This window comes from Anolis sagrei, chromosome 4 (genome assembly GCF_037176765.1).
Source record: "Anolis sagrei isolate rAnoSag1 chromosome 4, rAnoSag1.mat, whole genome shotgun sequence".
Taxonomy (NCBI): Eukaryota; Metazoa; Chordata; class Lepidosauria; order Squamata; family Dactyloidae; genus Anolis; species Anolis sagrei.
Window position 1 is genome coordinate 199,512,412 of NC_090024.1, and position 18,135 is coordinate 199,530,546.

Here is an 18,135-nt window from a genome sequence, read left to right on the forward strand (position 1 = left end):
AACAGACCTCACTACCTCTGAGGCGAAACGTCAGGAGAGAATGCCTCTAGAACATGGCCATATAGCCCGAAAAAACCTACAACAACCCAGTCCAGATTTAGCCCTGTCTGACTTCTATCCTGTTCCCGATAATGAAAGATCTGCAGGAACATCATTATGCTTCTGATGAAGACATTGAGAGAACTGTGAGGCGCTGGTTGCGCAAACAGAGTGTCGACTTCTTCTGTGACGGCTTCAGAAAACTTGTTCATCGTTGGCAGAAATGTATCCAATTGTCTGGTGATTATGTGGAAAAGTGAATAGTGGTAGTTAAAGAGCACATTCTAAGGATTATTTCTGTATTTTCGAAAGCTTTCATGGCGAGAATCACTGGGTTGTTGTAGGTTTTTTCGGGCTATATGGCCATATTCTAGAGGCATTCTCTCCTGACATTTTGCCTGCATCTATGGCAAGCATCCTCAGAGGTCTGTTGGAACTAGGAAAAAGGGTTTATATATCTGTGGAATGACCAGGGTGGGACAGTGAATGTTTCAACTGACCACCTTGATTAGCATACAATGGTCTGACTGTGCCTGGGGCAATCTTTTGTTGAGAGGTGATTAGAGGTCCCAGATTGTTTCCTCTCTGTTGTTTTGCTGTTGTAATTTTAGAGGGTTTTTAAAATACTGGTAGCCAGATTTTGTTAATTTTTTCTGTGTTTGATTTATTAAAATATTCCCCTCCAAACCCAAGTAATGAAGGTGGAGGCTTTACTTTTCAGTCAACCCTCGTATGTGCGTCATTCATTCAAAAAGGAAATGTCACGGATTACTAGAGACTTTGCACAGTATCTGTCAGGATTACAGCCCCAAGGATGATAAATATACAGATAACAATAAGCTATTATGACACATGCTTCCTATTCTCTCAACTGTGCAGTTCAGTAAGCCCAAGTTTGAACGAGATTGAACTACGCCCCTCCCCTTCAGCTTGCCCAATGGTTTCTCCCACCTTCTGAATCTTTGTCCAATCAGGCTCCATCGTTTACTCCCTCCCCTCCCTTTGGGCGCCAAAGTGCTATTCCTCCTCCTTCCACCCCTCCTCTCTCAAATGGTTTGTTCTCATTCGCTGGCGTTCGCCGCGCGGGACGATGCAGAGGTGGGGAGAACCTGCTCTCATTCTAGTCCGGACTTCTCGCGAGATTTGCGGCAGCATTCTGTCCAAGATGGCGGCTGTGGAAGCATCTCACGCTGAGGGCTGGCTTCGTACCCGGGACGTTCACTTGCAAGAAGGGCCCGAAGACTTCAGCTCGCTGCTGCTGTCCCCGCTGGTGCTGGAAGGACTGAAGGCTGCCGGGTTTCTGAGGCCTTCTCCCGTGCAGCTGAAAGCCATCCCTCTCGGGAGATGTGGTTTAGGTGAGGGGAGGACGTTGTGGCTCTTAGGCTGCATTTAGATCAGGTATAGGCAAGCTTTGGCCCTCCAGGTGTTTTGGACTTCAACTCCCACAATTCCTAACAGCCGGTAGGCTGTTAGGAATTGTGGGAGTTGAAGTCCAAAACACCTGGAGGGCCAAAGCTTGCCCATACCTGATCTAGACTAGATTCAATGCAGTTTGGCATCACAGCCATGGCTTAGTGCTATGGGGTCCAGGGAGTTGTAGTTTGGCGAGGCACCAGCATTTTTGTTGGCATAGGGAGCTAAAGACCATGTAAAACGAAAATATTCATGACTAGCCGTCCCCTGCCACGCGTTGCTGTGGCCCACATGGGGATTCTGTGTGGGAGGTTTGGCCCAATTCTGTCGTTGGTGGGGTTCAGAATGCTCTGTGATTGTAGGTGAACTATTAATCCCAGCAACTACAACTCCCAAATGTCAAGATTCTATTTTCCCCAAAGTTCACCAGTGTTCATATTTGGGCATATTGAGTATTTGTGTGGAGTTTGATCCAGATTCATCATTGTTTGAGTCCACAGTGCTCTCTGGATGTAGGTGAACGACAACTCCAAAACCAAAGGACACTGCCCACCAAACCCTTCCAGTATTTTCTGTTGGTCATGGGAGTTCTGTTTGCCGAATTTGGTTCAATTCCATCGTTGGTGGGGTTCAGAATGCTCTTTGATTGTAGGTGACGATAAATCCCAGCAACTACAACTCCCAAATGACAAAATTATTTTTTTTGAGTGAAGGGCATACATTGGGTTGTTAGGTGTCTTGTGTCCAAATTTGGTGTCAATTCGTCCAGTGGTTTTTGAGTTCTGTTAATCCCACAAATGAACATTACATTTTTATTTATATAGATTCCATAGTATTGAGCCATGGTAGTTAAATGGTGACAAACTGCTTTAAGTCTACAGTGTAGAAGAGGTGCGTCCTTAGTTTGTTTTGGGGTTTTTTGCGTCTTATTTATTATTTATTTATTTCCTATATTTATATCCCACCCTTCCGAGGGCGGCTTCACAAAGCATCATATGGTGTCATCATCATAAAACAATCAACAGTACATTAAACATATTGAAAAATATGAAAAACATTAGTTAAAACAATTAATTAACACACGCCTATTAAAAATTGGAGTCCAAAATCCAGTCTGGGTCAAATCATTGCCGTAAGTGTTAAAATCTCCTTTTACTTGTTGCTCACTGATCAACCGCTTGGTCCTATAGCCAGGTCTTGATTTTCCTTCTAACAGACAAAAGGGATGTGGCCACTCTGATATCTCTGGGGAGAGCTTTCCACAGGCAGGGGGCCACTGCTGAGAAGGCTCTGTCCCTCATCCTCACCAGTTGCGTTTGCGATGTCGGTGGGATTGAGAGCAGGTCCTCCCTACTCTCTTGTCTGTGCTTTGCTATTTTTTTTCTGCTCAGACTGGGGAAACTCAAGAAGTCTTGTCAAAGGCTTTCCTACCCAGAATCACTGGGTTGATTTTCGGCTGTATGGCCATGTTCCAGAAGCATTCTCTCCTGACATTATGCCTGCCATAGATGCAGGCAGAATGTCAGGAAATAATGCTTCAGAAACATGGCCATACACCCAAAAAACTTATAGCAACCTTAAGAAGTCTTCTCGTTAAGGCTCTGGTTGCTTCATTTGTAACAAAATAAAATTAAAATTTAAGAAAAGTTTAAATTGTAATTAATTTCTAAATTGAATGGATTCTTCATTTACTGTCAGAAACGAGATCAAGACATGAACTTTTGTATTGCAGAAAAGGACATTTCAGAGGAATGAAGCTTAGTGGGATTGGTGGTTTTATTTAGCTTTTGGAGGTTGCCAAACACATGGGATGCATCTACACTATAGAATTAATGCACTTTGACAACCACTTTAACTGCTATGGCTTAGTGCTATGGAATCAGGAGAGTGGTTTGGTGGAGAAGACATTGAGCCATGCCAGTTGAAGCGTTAGACTGCATCAGTTCTATAGTTTTAAATGCATCTATGGTTATTCAAGTGTTGGGGTTTCCCAAAGGGTCCCCATCATGTTTTTGAACTGTAGCTCCCATAATCTGTCATTCTCCATGACTTAGCCAAAAGTCAACTGGTAACTTAATGGCAAATATACACACCCCTGAGTCCTAGTCACAGTACTTCTGCTGTAATGACAACTTAACCTATTATTATCTTTATTGTTGTTCTTGTTGTTATTATATTTATTGATACCCTGCTTTATCTCTCCTGAAGGAGACTCAAAGCAGTTTAACATAAAAGCATTAACATACAATTAAAATATACAAATATGCAAACATTTAAACAGAATTAAACCTAACAGTATTAAAAATTCACAGTTAAAATCCATTAGAACATATTCAAAGTTAAAAACCACAGCAGCCTCTTTAAAAGCCTGTCTGAATAAAAAGGTTTTAACCTGCTGCCAGAAGAGCAGCAGGGAGTGGGCCATTCTGGCTTCCCTGGGCAAGGAGTTCCAGAGTCGTGGAGCAGCCACATGTTCCCACCAACCAAGCTTGAGATGGAGGTGGGGCCGAGAGAGGGACCTCTCCTAAACATCTCAAGGCAGGGCAGGCTTGTACAAGGGGATGTGGTCAGCCAAATAGCCTGTACCTGAAACGTCTCAGGCTTTAAAGGTCATAAACAGCATTTTGAATTGTGCCCGGAAACAGACTGTCAGCCGGTGAAGCTGCTGAAACAGGGGGTTTAATAAATTTGTTATGGTTTAAGAAGGTTAGATGTTTTTGTTGTATAAGTATAATATGTCTGCTTCTCCGAAAACAAATTTTGTGATGATTACCCAGTCTACTAGATGTACTGGCACATTGTGTGAGTTGAAAAAGCTTCAATAAGCCCATGCTCTTTGCAAAGGATAGTGCAGTAATGATGTTAATCTTTTAAGATAGGTTGTTCACCATAGCAGGTGTTGTGATTGAGGAATTCCTAATAAGGTTTCTAGAATACCATCCCATCTCACTTTGAAAACTTCATTTCCTATTCATGCAAGTCCCCTGACCTGGCTTCCTTGTGATGGACCCTTGTCCCTTTCTTTATCTTTCAGATCTCATTGTACAAGCAAAATCTGGTACTGGTAAAACCTGCGTCTTCTCTACTGTTGCACTTGATTCTCTTATCCTGGAAAGTCCAGTTACACAGGTGGGCTTTATATCAAAGTGTACATTTTTAGAAAAGCACAAAAATGCCGTGAACGTTAAAGGCAAACTTACAAATAACAACATAACATAGTTATTAACAGGCATTTTGATTTGTTCACCTGTCCATATTGATCTGTGCTATTTATTCTTATGGTAGAGAACCTGCCGTATCTGTTTAAACTCTGTACAATTATCAGCCAGCATGCCAACATCTTAAACCAAGAAATAGCTTTCTAAGATCTATTAGAGATGCTTGCAGGAACACCTCAGCAAGTGAGAATCCAGAAGGGGCAAGTTAAAACTTGGAATCTCAATCAGTAGCTGATATCGGATGAGAAACTCCCTCCTGGGCACACAGAAGACTGGGTGACTTGGAAGGCACTTTACAGACTGTGCTCTGGTACCACAAGATGCAGAGCCAATCTAAAGAAATGGGGCTACAAAGTGGAGTCCACAACATGCAAGTGTGGAGAAGAGCAAACCACAGACCACTTACTACAATGCAACCTGAGCCCTGCCACATGCCCAATGGAGGACTTTTTTACAGTGACACCAGAGGCATTCCAAGTGGCCAGTTTCTGGTCAAAGGAAATTTAACATAATGCCAAGTTTTTAACGTTGTGTTTTTTTTTTTTTAAAAAAAATACATTATAACTGTATTCTCAATTTCCTTCTGACACAATTCTCAATGTCTGTTTTATTCAGAGTTGAACTTTATTTATTTCAGATTCTAGTTTTGGCTCCCACTCGAGAAATTGCTGTACAGATACATGCAGTTATTACAACTATTGGGATCAAAATGGAAGGCTTGGAGTGTCATGTTTTTATTGGAGGCACACCTTTAAATCAAGATAAATTAAGGTTGAAAAAGTGTCATATTGCAGTTGGCACCCCTGGTAAGAAAAAAATAGCATTTCATTGATTTTTATCAGGTGCTACAAAATGTGTGGGCAGATCATGTCTTCTGTAATTGTGTTACAGTTGATACCCTGAGCTACAGAAAGCATGTTTTTAAAAACTCATATTTCTAAAGATTGCTATTTCTAAAGTTTCTTTAATGTGAGTTTATACAGTTGGGTATGTTATACAGATTGAATGTCCCTTAACTGGAATTCTAGAATCAAAGTAACTCCAGAAATATTTGCATGGGTGGCTGAGTAAATGGCACATTCACTGTCTGATGGTTCAGTGTACTCAAATTTAGTTTTATGCACACAATTATTTAAAATGTTGTGTATAAAATTACCCGCAGTTTATGTGTATACGGGGTATTTAAGACATTAATGAAATTCACGTTTAGACTTCAATGTCACTTCCAAGATACCTTATGTCTATGCAAGTATTTCAAAATTTGAAATACTCTACATGTTTGGTTTCAAGCATTTTGTACAAATTATACTCAATCTCTATAGATTTATATAATATAGTTGTCTCCATAGATACATGAGGCATTAAGGTGATTTTTCTGATTGGCAGGTCGTATAAAACAACTCATAGAGCTGGACTTCCTGAATACATCCAGCATCCGTCTCTTCATTCTTGATGAAGCTGATAAGCTTCTGGAAGAAGGCAGTTTCCAGGAGCAAATCAAGTACGAGTGATAATGAAAAATGTCTTAGGAAGCTTTGTTGGTGTACGCTTTATGACATAGATTTTGTGAACATTGTGCCACAATCATCTCTTTTATTTTGCAAAAGGATCTGGCTTCCGTAATGCATGTTCACGTAACTCCTCTGGAGTCTTAGAATGTCTGAAGAGTACAGTGTATTCTCTGAGTAAATTGTAAACTTGTAGTGGAGTGCCACAGGATTCCCACCTGTGTTCAGTTCATCTAAATTTGTATAAAGCTTCTAGGAGAAATCAGGTGTTGGTCTGGAGTATGATATTATCAATATTGGAATGACACCCAGCCATAACTCTTTTACCCATTTATCTTTGGGGGAAGGCAGAACTTTGAAGAAATGTCTGGGTTCATTTATGGAGTGGGAACAAGCTGTGATTATAACAACTGTTTTTAAGGTTTGATGTTTTTAATTGTTGTTTTAATATATATGTTTATTTTATTATATATGTATGATTTACATGCCATTGAATTGTTGCTTACAATTGTAAGCCACCTTGAGGGGGTTATAAATAAAGTAAATAAATAGCCACATCTGGTCATAGTAGCTTTTACGTAGATCACTTCTAAATTAGACTATTCTTCCTTTTGAAAAATGCAGCCTAAAGTGAAATACCAGCTGAAGCATTTTTAAATTGCTGCATTCTTTTTTCTCCTTTTTTTCTTAGTTGGATTTATTCTTCTCTGCCAGCCAATAAGCAGATGTTAGCTGTTTCAGCCACCTATCCAGAATCACTGGCTAATACCCTGACTAGATACATGAGAGATCCCACTTTTGTGAGATTAAATCCCACTGACCCAAGCCTCATTGGTATGTATGATGTGATTTTTATATTTCTGGTTTTTTTTGTGTTTTTTTGTTTTTTGTTTGTAAATGATAATGGTATAAAAAGTCACTTGGAATTAACTAATTTACTTTTAATGTCAGAGCTGTCTCCTTACTCCAGATCATGTTCATTTCAACAACATATTGTTAAACAACGGCAGATTAGAAATCATTGGTGGAATACTGAAAATCACCTAGAGATTCAGTAGATTTCCATTTGCCCACCACTGTGCAACCCCCAGTATTTAATAAATGTACACTTGGTTCTACAGCTTAGTGTATCAGTAAATAAATATCTAGAATAAACTGAGCTTTCTGCTGAACTATTGCTATGAACAGCAAAAATTTGGTCAGATATAGTTGGTGAAAGCATTTAATGTTTATGTTTAATGTTTATGTTTATTCTTGCATCTAGGTACCTTTGTGTTTTTACTTTGTTTTGTATGATATATAAGCTCATCCTGTCTTGGTTAGGACTGAAGCAGTACTTCAAAGTTGTGAATTCTCACCCATTGCCTCATAAAACTTTTGAGGAGAAGGCCGAACATTTACTGGAGCTGTTCAGCAAGATTCCTTTCAACCAGGCCCTGGTCTTCTCAAATCTACACAGCCGGTATTTTGCTTTTCCTTTAAATTATATAATAAGCTGACAAAATAAAAGCAGTTACCTGGTGTTTCCTTCTTTTTCCCTGAAGCAAATGCCAAATGTGCATGGTTAGAGATAATATCATCAGGACAAAAAATATATATTTAAGATTGGTTTTCTAGGATACATGTGATATATAAGGTTAAATGTATTTTAAAGATAAACCTCTTTCTGAAATGCTAACCCTGTTGTAAGTTAAATAGCCATTACTTTGGTATTGATACTTTGATTTTGTCTTTCTCACTGAAGAGCCCAGCACCTGGCAGCTTTACTGACATCCAAAGGTTTTCCTGCTGAATGTATTTCAGGCAAGTAGGTCCCATTTCTAATTTCATGGCAGCTGAAGCAGGTTTATAAACATTAGTGTATATTATGAGGCAGATTGATTTTAAGTTCCCTGTATGTACTCGTATGGCAATAAGTTCATTAAACTGAGCAAGATTAATATTTATGTGGATATGTAAAATTGCAGTATTAATATAAGATAGTATGAACAAAAGAGCATTTCTTTGTGTTCAAAGAATACTCAGCATAGTTTTGTAAGACATGATTCTTCTGTTTCAAATTGCATTCTACTTTCATCATGCCCTGCAGCTGCATTAGACACTCATGTGTAGTAGACATAATTTTTGTGAATTCATATTTGAATTTTATCAGTCTGGGCATTGAACAGTGAGTTGCCCTAATGCTTCTGCTAGTAAGCCGGTTTGTCCTCCCACACTCATACTTCGTTTTGAAATTTGTGCCTTTAGGCAGTATGAATCAGAACCAGCGACTTGATGCCATGGCTAAACTCAAGCAGTTCCATTGCAGGGTCTTGATTTCAACTGATTTGGTGAGATTTTCCTATTTCAACTTAATGTATAGCTTGCAAACATATTTTCTACCGAACTGAGAAGCAGTCACATTAAAGTTAAAACTAGGACAGTCTTGCCTCTGAAAAATGAACAATGTATAGATTTTCCTTCCACAATTGAGGCAATAATACTTCTCTTCCCCCTTATTTATTTATTTGGGATGGGGAGAGGTCCTTTAATCTCCTGGGCCGGAGTATGATGGAGCAGTACCTGCCTCTTCTCTCCCCCAAAGCCAGGACTGGCAGTTTGGGTGAAGGAGAAGGGGCCTTTCACCTGCTTCTAGGCATAGACATAAATTTGGCAATTGTGTTCATTGTACTCCTATCACAAAAATTGTGCACCACAATTTCTGTTAAATAAGATAGCACAGTTAGACTTGATTGAGTGTCCATATGAAGCTGCACTGTCTTCCCAGCATCAAGTCAAACAACATGTTTATTGAAATTTGTGCAAGATTTTAATTTCATTGAAATTGACTCTTTCTTGAATTGTGACTACTGACTTTTCAGAATAATTTAGAATAAATAATTAAGGAATGCAATCTGTTGTACTACAGAAGCTGAATTACTGCATGTGTGTGTGTTTTGCATTTTCACCTTTTCATTCTGTGGAGCTCACCACAGACTGGAGTAAATGGGAGGACATCTGAATGGATGGACTGTTATATGTGCTGGCATGTCTTCTGCTCACAACTGGCTTTGATCCCTTCCTTTCCTCCAGACGTCACGTGGCATTGATGCTGAGAAGGTGAATCTAGTCATCAACTTAGATGTTCCTTTGGACTGGGAAACATACATGCATCGGATTGGAAGAGCAGGACGCTTTGGTAAATGCTATTTTTAATTTGCTGGGCAGCAGCAGATGTTGAATTTACAACACTGGCCTTATTAATTTATCTTTCTTCCTTGTTCCAGGAACCTTGGGACTCTCAGTGACATATTGCTGCCGTGGAGAAGAAGAAAACATGATGATGAAAATTGCACAGAAATGTAACCTTCACCTTCTTCCTTTACCAGGTATATCTTTTTGTACGTGTGAAAAAGTGGTGCTTGAATTTTGAATGGCATCCCAAAGACATTAAAATAGACTGGGGTTCTAGTCATGCTTACCTTCGATCAAGTTGCACTGAAATCATTGAGACCTGCTTCTGTGTAGGCATTTGTAGGATAATGCTGTTACTCAATTTTTGAAACTTTATGTTTTGAGTTTTTCGCTTTTCATATTTTGAAGTTTATAAAATTAAATCCTTTGGCATTAACTTTGATAATGGTATTATTGTTAAGATTAAAGTGATTAATTGTCCCAGCAAATAACGTGTTGTATTAAAATACTTTAATTTGAAACTGCTTCTAATAGAAGACATGAACCTTTTACAGTACATTATAAATATTAAGAAGTACTTCCCTTCAGCAAATAAAAGAAAGTGATTTTAGACAAGGTGAAAATCCATGAGGATATTATGTATCTGCCAGAACAATTCAGCAAAAAATTAAGTCATCTGGATTTGTCTGAAATCTATTCCTTTAAATGCATTTAAAGCAGTCATTTCAACCTTTTTTCCTCTGGTTGTTTTGGACTTCAACTCCCAGAAAACCCAGCCGGTTTACCAGCTGTTAGGAATTGTGGGAGCTGAATTCCAAAACACCTGGAAGGTTGGGATCCATTGATTTAGAGGAATGCATGTTCCAAGGTTATTTTGTTATACACCCCTTTGAGTAGGGTGTAGGAGTTAATCTATATATGACCATTGGTTAACTTCCCACTGGGACTATTTTTCTGTACAATATAATGTTTTCTGACTTAAAGCAGATGTCTTTGTCTTGATCTTTCCAATTTTTTTTTGTAAGCTGACAAGTACTTTTAACACAAATTATGTCTTGACACATATAGTAATATTTAATTGAAGATCAATGTTTCTGTGTTTCAGCTTCTTAATTTAAAAATTCTCGGTTGTGCGTAAAAATAGTTATAGGATATGAAAGAACTAAAATATACATCAGGCCTGATTTTTTTTTTGCTACAGAATGGAAGGCATGTTTGGGCTAAGAGTGGGCAGACATGATAAAAGAGTTGAAAATTTAAAATAATGTTAATAATGTTTGATTGGTGTACTCTGAATCATGTCCCTGTGTTAATTACATGCATAGAAGGATGAGGGAAGACATGATAGCCATGGGCTGTTGTACGTTTTTCAGGTTGTATGTCCATGTTCCAGAAGCATTCTCTCCAGAGGACCTCACAACCTCTGAGGATGCCTGCCATAGATGCAGGTGAAACATCAGGAGAGAATGCTTTTGGAACATGGCCATACGGCTCGAAAAACGTACAACAACCCAGTGATTCTGGCCATGAAATCCTTCAACAATACATGATAGCCTTGTTTAAATATTTGAAAGAATGTCATAAGAAAGAGGGAGCAGACTTGATTTCTGCTGCTCTGGAGACTAGGACTGAGAACAATGGTTACAAATGAAAGGAAAAGTGATTCCAAGTGAACATTAGGACGAACTTCCTGACCACGAGAGCTGTTCAACGGTGGAACTCTCTATCTCAGAGTGTGGTGGAAGCATCTTCTTTGGAGGCTTTTAAACAGAGGTTGGATGGCCATCTGTTGGGGGTGCTTTGATTGTGTTTTTCTTGCATGCAAGGGAGTTGGACTAGATAGCCCATGAGGTCTCTTCCAACTCTATGATTCTGTTAGATACGATGTGTAGTTTCTAACTGCATTTTTCTCTTTTGAAGAACCTGTCCCCCCTGACCTGATGGAACGCTTTGAAAGTTGGGGTGTAGAAGTCACTTCTGTCCCTTATCCCAATGCTTCACTGTGTGCATCTGTGATACCAACAAAAAGCCTGGAAGGGGCAATACAACATAAAACATTAAGCTCCAGAGCGCAGGCTTCTCGTGTTGCTTGTAAAAATGTTCCTGCTGCAGAACCAAAGCAAATTTTCAAGAAAAAGCAGCTACTTAAAAGCAGAGTAAAGCACAATGAAGCAGCTTTAACTGAGAAACAGCAGTCTTATAGGGTCTCACAGCAGAAAGTCCAGGTGGAACCTGATCTCCATATGGCTGGACAGTGTAAGGAGGAGATAGACAAGAAAACCTTACAAAACATGCTCCCTAAGATCCCTTGCTTGTCCTCTTATAAGAAATGTCCGTTTACCAATGCATGGAGCATGGCTGGGTTTGTTGATGACTATGATTACTTCATTAAGGAAGGGTTAGAAAGAGAGGTGGAGATCATAAGAACTTTCACAGGACCTGGAGAGCAGCCTAAACACCCAGAAAGTGATAGCTTTGATTCAACAGGAATGGAATCTGGCATGAATATTGCAACAACTACTGCGGTATGGACTGAAGAATCTGGTAGTGATAGTAGCTCTCACAGTTCTGGATCATCTGCATATTGCCCAGAGGACCAGTCCTATGTCAAACGGTCTTCATCTTCACTCTATAGTGACAACATTCTCTCAACACATCAGCCTATGCAAAGTCAGAGTCAGGAAGCCAGTCTCCCTGAGTGCGTTGAAGAGGCATCTCTGACGCAGAAGAAGATGAAAGAAAGCAAACAGAAGAGGCAAAGCTGCCGTGCTCCCATCACCAAGCCTTCCAAGAAAAACTCTTTAGAAAATACAGTTCATGATAAATGTTCAGAGAACCAGAGTTCTGAGGAATACTGGAGAATGTATTATCGGGCATGGCGGGACTATTATAAAGAAGCTTCTCATTCATATTATCAAAGGTACCAAAGACCACCCAACGTGGTGACTGCCTATCATGCCAATGCAGTCTATTTTGAAGAATTGTTGGGGTGTTATCGATAATGGGAAGAATGTGTTAAGATTGTTCCTCCAGTCTAAACATGTCAATATCTTTGGTTGGTTTTGTTTGATTCACACACTTTTATATTACCATTTTGTTCCATTTGTATTCTGTTCCATATATTCATCATAAGGTGAAGAGGTTTAGCAGTGTTGCTAGTAAATAGTGCAAAAACAATCTTTGTGTTCTTTCCTTTCTGTAGAAAGAGTTTTCCAAGGCATTACAATCAATCTGATGTGCTATTAGCTACATGATAATTGCTCATGGCTTTTGTTCCGTTTTATTTTGGGATATACATATACATTTGATCAAGAACTTTTTCTTCCTTATGCCTGGTTAAATTGCTGGTGGTGCAGCAGGTTAAACTGTTGAGCTGCTGAACTTGCTGACCAAAAGGTTTGCAGTTTGAATCCAGGGAGTGGAGTGAATTCCTGTTGTTATACCCAGCTTCTGCCAACCTAGCAGTTTGAAAACATGCAAATATGAGTTGATCAGTAGGTACCGCTTCTGCAGGAAGGTAACGGCGCTCATGCAGTCATGCTGGCCTCATGACCTTGGAGGTTTCTATGGACAATGCCAATTCTAAAGCTTAGAAATGGAGATGAGCACCCCCCCCCCCCCCGAGTTGGACAACGACTAGACTTAATGTCCAGGGAAACCTTTACCTTTACCAAGCTAATTTCTAGATTTCAAGTGATGGGCAGGCTGCCTGCTAAGATACAGCAGTTTCCAATCTTAGTGGTTTTAGATGAGTTTAATGTGTACTTCTAGAAGGTTCTGGACCTGGTCTATCTCAAGATATCTGTATTTCTGTTCAGAAATAAACATCTGGTGGCTAACTTTACTATTTTTAAATATGTAAAAATAACTGTTAAAGGTAGCAGGAGTGAGAATACAAGTCTCATCAGTCCCAACCAGCATGGCTAAACTAAGTGATGCTTCTATTGAGGAGTTTCAGATTAAACTTTATATATTTGAACTTTAAGCTGTTGCATGACCAAATTTTTTTAAAATGAAAACAAGAGTATGTTGTCTGTTTTGATGAAGCATATTATTTAATCCTTTACTATTCGATAGATTGTGCTGTTTACATCCTGCCTGCATACAAGTCAGGAAAAAAAGTCCATATCTGAAAGCTGATACCTACTGTTTCAGCTTTCACTTTTTGGAAAGAAAGGGGTTTTTTTTTTTGTCCTAACTTTTCCCCCCATTTTTAGTTTTACCTTTAAAGGAATTCCAAAGGGTAACAGTTGGTCTAAGGTCATCTGGTGAATGTTGTACCTGAGCAGGGATTTAACCATCACACCAAAGGTGGAAGATCTCTTATCTGGAATTCTAAAATACTCCCAAATTGTCCCCATAGGTAGCATAGATAGAGAAACCTTTGCTTTTTGATGGTTCATTGTACACAATCTTTGTTTCATGCACAGCATATTTAAAATATTGTTTAAAATTACTTTCAGATTATGTGTGTAAGTTGTAAACCTCAGTGAATTTCATTTTTAGATTTGGATTCCATCTCTAAAATATCTCATTATGTATGTATATGCAAATACCCTAAAATCAAAAAAATTGAAATCCAAAACATCGTCTCAAATGCCCTGGGTAATGAGTACCCAGTCTGTAGTTTTGTATGGAGTAGCTATTGAAATATTGCTATGGCAGGGTTTATTTATTTATTTATTTACAGCATTTCTATTCCGCCTTTCTAGCCTGAAGGCTACTCAAGGGTTACATATAAAAAAAGGCAGGCCAACACTTGATAAGTGCTTGAAAATGGGAAGAATGCTTTCTCATTTGTCACTAAGCTTCCAGTGTATTGCTTCCTGTTTATTATTCCAAAAAGGGCTTCTATTCTTATGTCAGTAGAAAAAGGAAAAACAAGGAGGCGATAGGACCTCTTCGAGGAGAAGATGGGGCAATGCTGACAGGGGATAGGGAAAAGGCAGAACTACTTAATGCCTTCTTTGCCTCAGTCTTCTCACAAAAAGAGAGTCTTCAACCTCAGCAAGATGGAGTGGATGAGGGTTTGGAGGACATCCAACCCCAAATTGGGAAAGAAGTCGTTCAGGAATACCTGGCCGCTCTTAATGAGTTCAAGTCCCCAGGGCCAGATCAACTACACCCCAGAGTATTGAAGGAACTAGCGGAAGTCATTTCGGAACCATTGGCAACCATCTTTGAGAGTTCTTGGAGAACGGGAGAAGTTCCAGCAGATTGGAGGAGGGCCAATGTGGTCCCAATCTTCAAGAAGGGAAAAAAGGATGACCCAAACAACTACCGTCCGGTCAGCCTCACGTCGATACCGGGCAAGATTCTGGAAAAGATTGTTAAGGAAGTGGTCTGCAAACACTTAGAAACAAATGCAGTCATCGCTAATAGTCAACATGGATTTATCAAAAACAAGTCATGTCAGACTAATCTGATCTCTTTCTTCGATAGAGCTACAAGCTGGGTAGATGCAGGGAATGCCGTGGATGTAGCGTACCTGGATTTCAGTAAGGCCTTCGACAAGGTCCCCCATGACCTTCTGGCAAGGAAACTAGTCCAATGTGGGCTAGGCAAAACTACGGTGAGGTGGATCTGGAATTGGTTAAGTGGACGAACACAGAGAGTGCTCACTAATGCTTCCTCTTCATCTTGGAAAGAAGTGACAAGTGGAGTGCCGCAGGGTTCCGTCCTGGGCCCGGTCCTGTTCAACATCTTTATTAATGACTTAGATGAAGGGCTAGAAGGCATGATCATCAAGTTTGCAGACGACACCAAATTGGGAGGGATAGCCAATAGTCCAGAGGACAGGAGCAGAATTCAAAACGATCTTGACAGATTAGAGAGATGGGCCAAAACTAACAAAATGAAGTTCAACAGCGACAAATGCAAGATACTCCACTTTGGCAGAAAAAACGAAATGCAAAGATACAGAATGGGTGACGCCTGGCTCGAGAGCAGTACGTGTGAAAAAGATCTTGGAGTCCTCGTGGACAACAAGTTAAACATGAGCCAACAATGTGACGTGGCGGCAAAAAAAGCCAATGGGATTTTGGCCTGCATCAAGAGGAGCATAGTGTCTAGATCTAAGGAAGTAATGCTACCCCTCTATTCTGCTTTGGTTAGACCACACCTGGAATATTGTGTCCAATTCTGGGCGCCACAATTCAAGAGAGATATTGACAAGCTGGAATGTGTCCAGAGGAGGGCGACTAAAATGATCAAGGGTCTGGAGAACAAGCCCTATGAGGAGCGGCTTAGGGAACTGGGCATGTTTAGCCTGAAGAAGAGAAGGCTGAGAGGAGATATGATAGCCATGTATAAATATGTGAGAGGAAGCCACAGGGAGGAGGGAGCAAGCTTGTTTTCTGCTTCCTTGGAGACTAGGACGCGGAACAATGGCTTCAAACTACAAGAGAGGAGATTCCATCTGAACATGAGGAAGAACTTCCTGACTGTGAGAGCCGTTCAGCAGTGGAACTCTCTGCCCCGGAGTGTGGTGGAGGCTCCTTCTTTGGAAGCTTTTAAACAGAGGCTGGATGGCCATCTGTCAGGGGTGATTTGAATGCAATATTCCTGCTTCTTGGCAGGGGGTTGGACTGGATGGCCCATGAGGTCTCTTCCAATTCTTTGATTCTATGATTCTATGTCATGGCTCGTCCTGAGCTGCAGCTGCAGTTGTACCTCCTATTTAGAAGTGGCATAAATAAAAGCCATATCTCAATTAATGCATGTTGCTGATTTAAATAAAATTTAATTAAAACTGTATAACTAACACTTCCAGAGCTAGATTGGGTTGGCCACGTGATAGGAAAGATTTTAATTATATATATTCAAAAAAGCTTATGAAGCTATTCTAATTAGACCACCCTCCAGTAGGTGCCAATATCAGGCTTTCCATGCATAAGGGAAAACTTTAATTAGAAATGAAATTACCTATTAACTCTGAAACTAATTGCCCTCCTTTGTTTCAGCTGCTCTATATCCTATCTCCAATCATGACATGATGGGAGTCTGTGTAGGTAAATGCCTGAGTAATGGTGCACAGAGAGATTTGTGTCTGTCTTGTTAATTCAGATCCTGCACAGGTTGATAAGGACGACGTCACAAGGTTTAACTCCTCTTCCCTGCTTGTAAGTAGGCTTGCAGGTAATCTTATGATTCCTTGCATTTAAACTAATTCATTGCAATGGGAGAAGATAGTCACAGCTCCAGTGTGTGCAAACAAATTTTCTGGGTGCTCCGACTCATTAATTTTGCTTGTCACTTTATATCAACAAAGCTGTGTATGACTGGAGTAAGGATATTTGTTTAGGTTTTAGTATCATGTCTTCAGAACAAGATGGAATCATAATTATTGAACCTACTCTCTTCTTAGTAACATTTCAGTAACATCTTGCTATGTCTAAAAGGGGCAAATAACTCTTGAGCGAGGAGATCATGGAATATTTTAAACATTTATTTTTTAAGACATCTAGATTGTTTTATTTGTAACTAACCAATAACCAATAACTAACCAACCAATAACTAACCAACTAACTAAACACAATATCCATTAATCATTTCACAGGAGTATAATGCATGGTTACCTAAAGTACTATGGTAAAATGTGTACAAATTGTTAACTGCCATCAGGTCAACTTCAAGGAGCCTCCAGTGGCACAATGGGTTAAACCCTTGTGCCGGCAAGACTGCTGACTGAAAGGTCAGTGGTTCTAATCCAGGGAGCGGGGTGAGCTCCTGTCTGTCAGCTCCAGCTTCTCATCCAGGGACATGAGAGAAGCCTCCCACAGGATAGTAAAACATCCGGGCATCCCCTGGGCAACATCCTTGCAGATAACCAGTTCTCTCACACCAGAAGATACTTGACACAAAAAAAAGGTGAGGAGAGATTATTCTGTTGCATTCTACCTACTGCTGAAGATATGTAATTTGAGGTATGAGCAATGCCCCCCCCCCAATGTGCCAGGGAGTGGTACCATATTTTTATCTAATGGCTACATTTTTTTCTTTCCTAAAAACTCATCAAGGACTTGACAGCCAGTGGGTTTGTTTGCCAGCATAAGTCTCTGTACTTTTAGTAATGCTGTTCTACACCACCATAAAATAGCCTGCTATGACCGACCATGAGCAAGATGTCAAAGAGTGGTGCCACAAGAGAGCCTCGCTAAAATGATCTCAAGGGCTTAAATAGGAAAGTAAGAAGTTGTTCTATACCAATTTAGAGCACTAGTTCAACTAGCCCATTATTATCAAGTCCAATTGACAGTGGTTCCCTAGAGCTGCAGGCAAGATTTACTTCCTAGCCCTATCAGGTATTCCTATTCGTCCAAGTGCTATTCAATCCTAACCTGCCATGGCTTTTGAAATTATATGACATTCTGTAAGGGAAAAGGGTATCTTGTAGGCCTGTCGGTTTTAGTTCGTTAATTCGTTTTTCGGAATTTATTCGTTATTTTTAGCATATCCGACGCGATTTCAAAACATATTTTCAAACCCGGAAGGGTTTAAAAATATCGAAACAGCAGCCCCATTTTTTTTACGAGCTTCAGCTCGTCTCGTTAATGGGATGGAGGCTGCTGTGCTGCTGGTGCCTGGGAGCCCTTTCCCTGCTTCACCTACGGAAAGCCTGAAGGGACATACTTTCTTCCTCAAAAAAATTTACGTATTTGAATACTTGCTTGCTTGGTCTGTGAAGCTTGGTTGGCAGGTTGAGGCGTGTGTGGGGAGGGAAACTGATGGTCAAGGCGAAGGCAGGGGAGAAGGGCGCGCGCGAAAGGGAGGGAGATGTGATT

General features: G+C 40.1%; 1 protein-coding gene across 1 annotated transcript; it reads left to right on the top strand.

Moving 5' to 3' along the window:
• The first annotated feature begins 1,114 nt into the window (after positions 1–1,114).
• On the top strand, positions 1,115–13,196 carry DDX20 (DEAD-box helicase 20). Its single transcript, XM_060772743.2, has 11 exons — positions 1,115–1,394; positions 4,487–4,581; positions 5,308–5,476; positions 6,057–6,171; positions 6,870–7,012; positions 7,502–7,640; positions 7,923–7,985; positions 8,430–8,508; positions 9,251–9,356; positions 9,445–9,546; positions 11,273–13,196. Exons 1-11 carry the CDS (start codon positions 1,130–1,132, stop codon positions 12,352–12,354), a joined length of 2,358 nt encoding a protein of 785 aa, XP_060628726.2. The 5' UTR covers positions 1,115–1,129; the 3' UTR covers positions 12,355–13,196.
• The last annotated feature ends 4,939 nt before the right edge of the window (positions 13,197–18,135 follow it).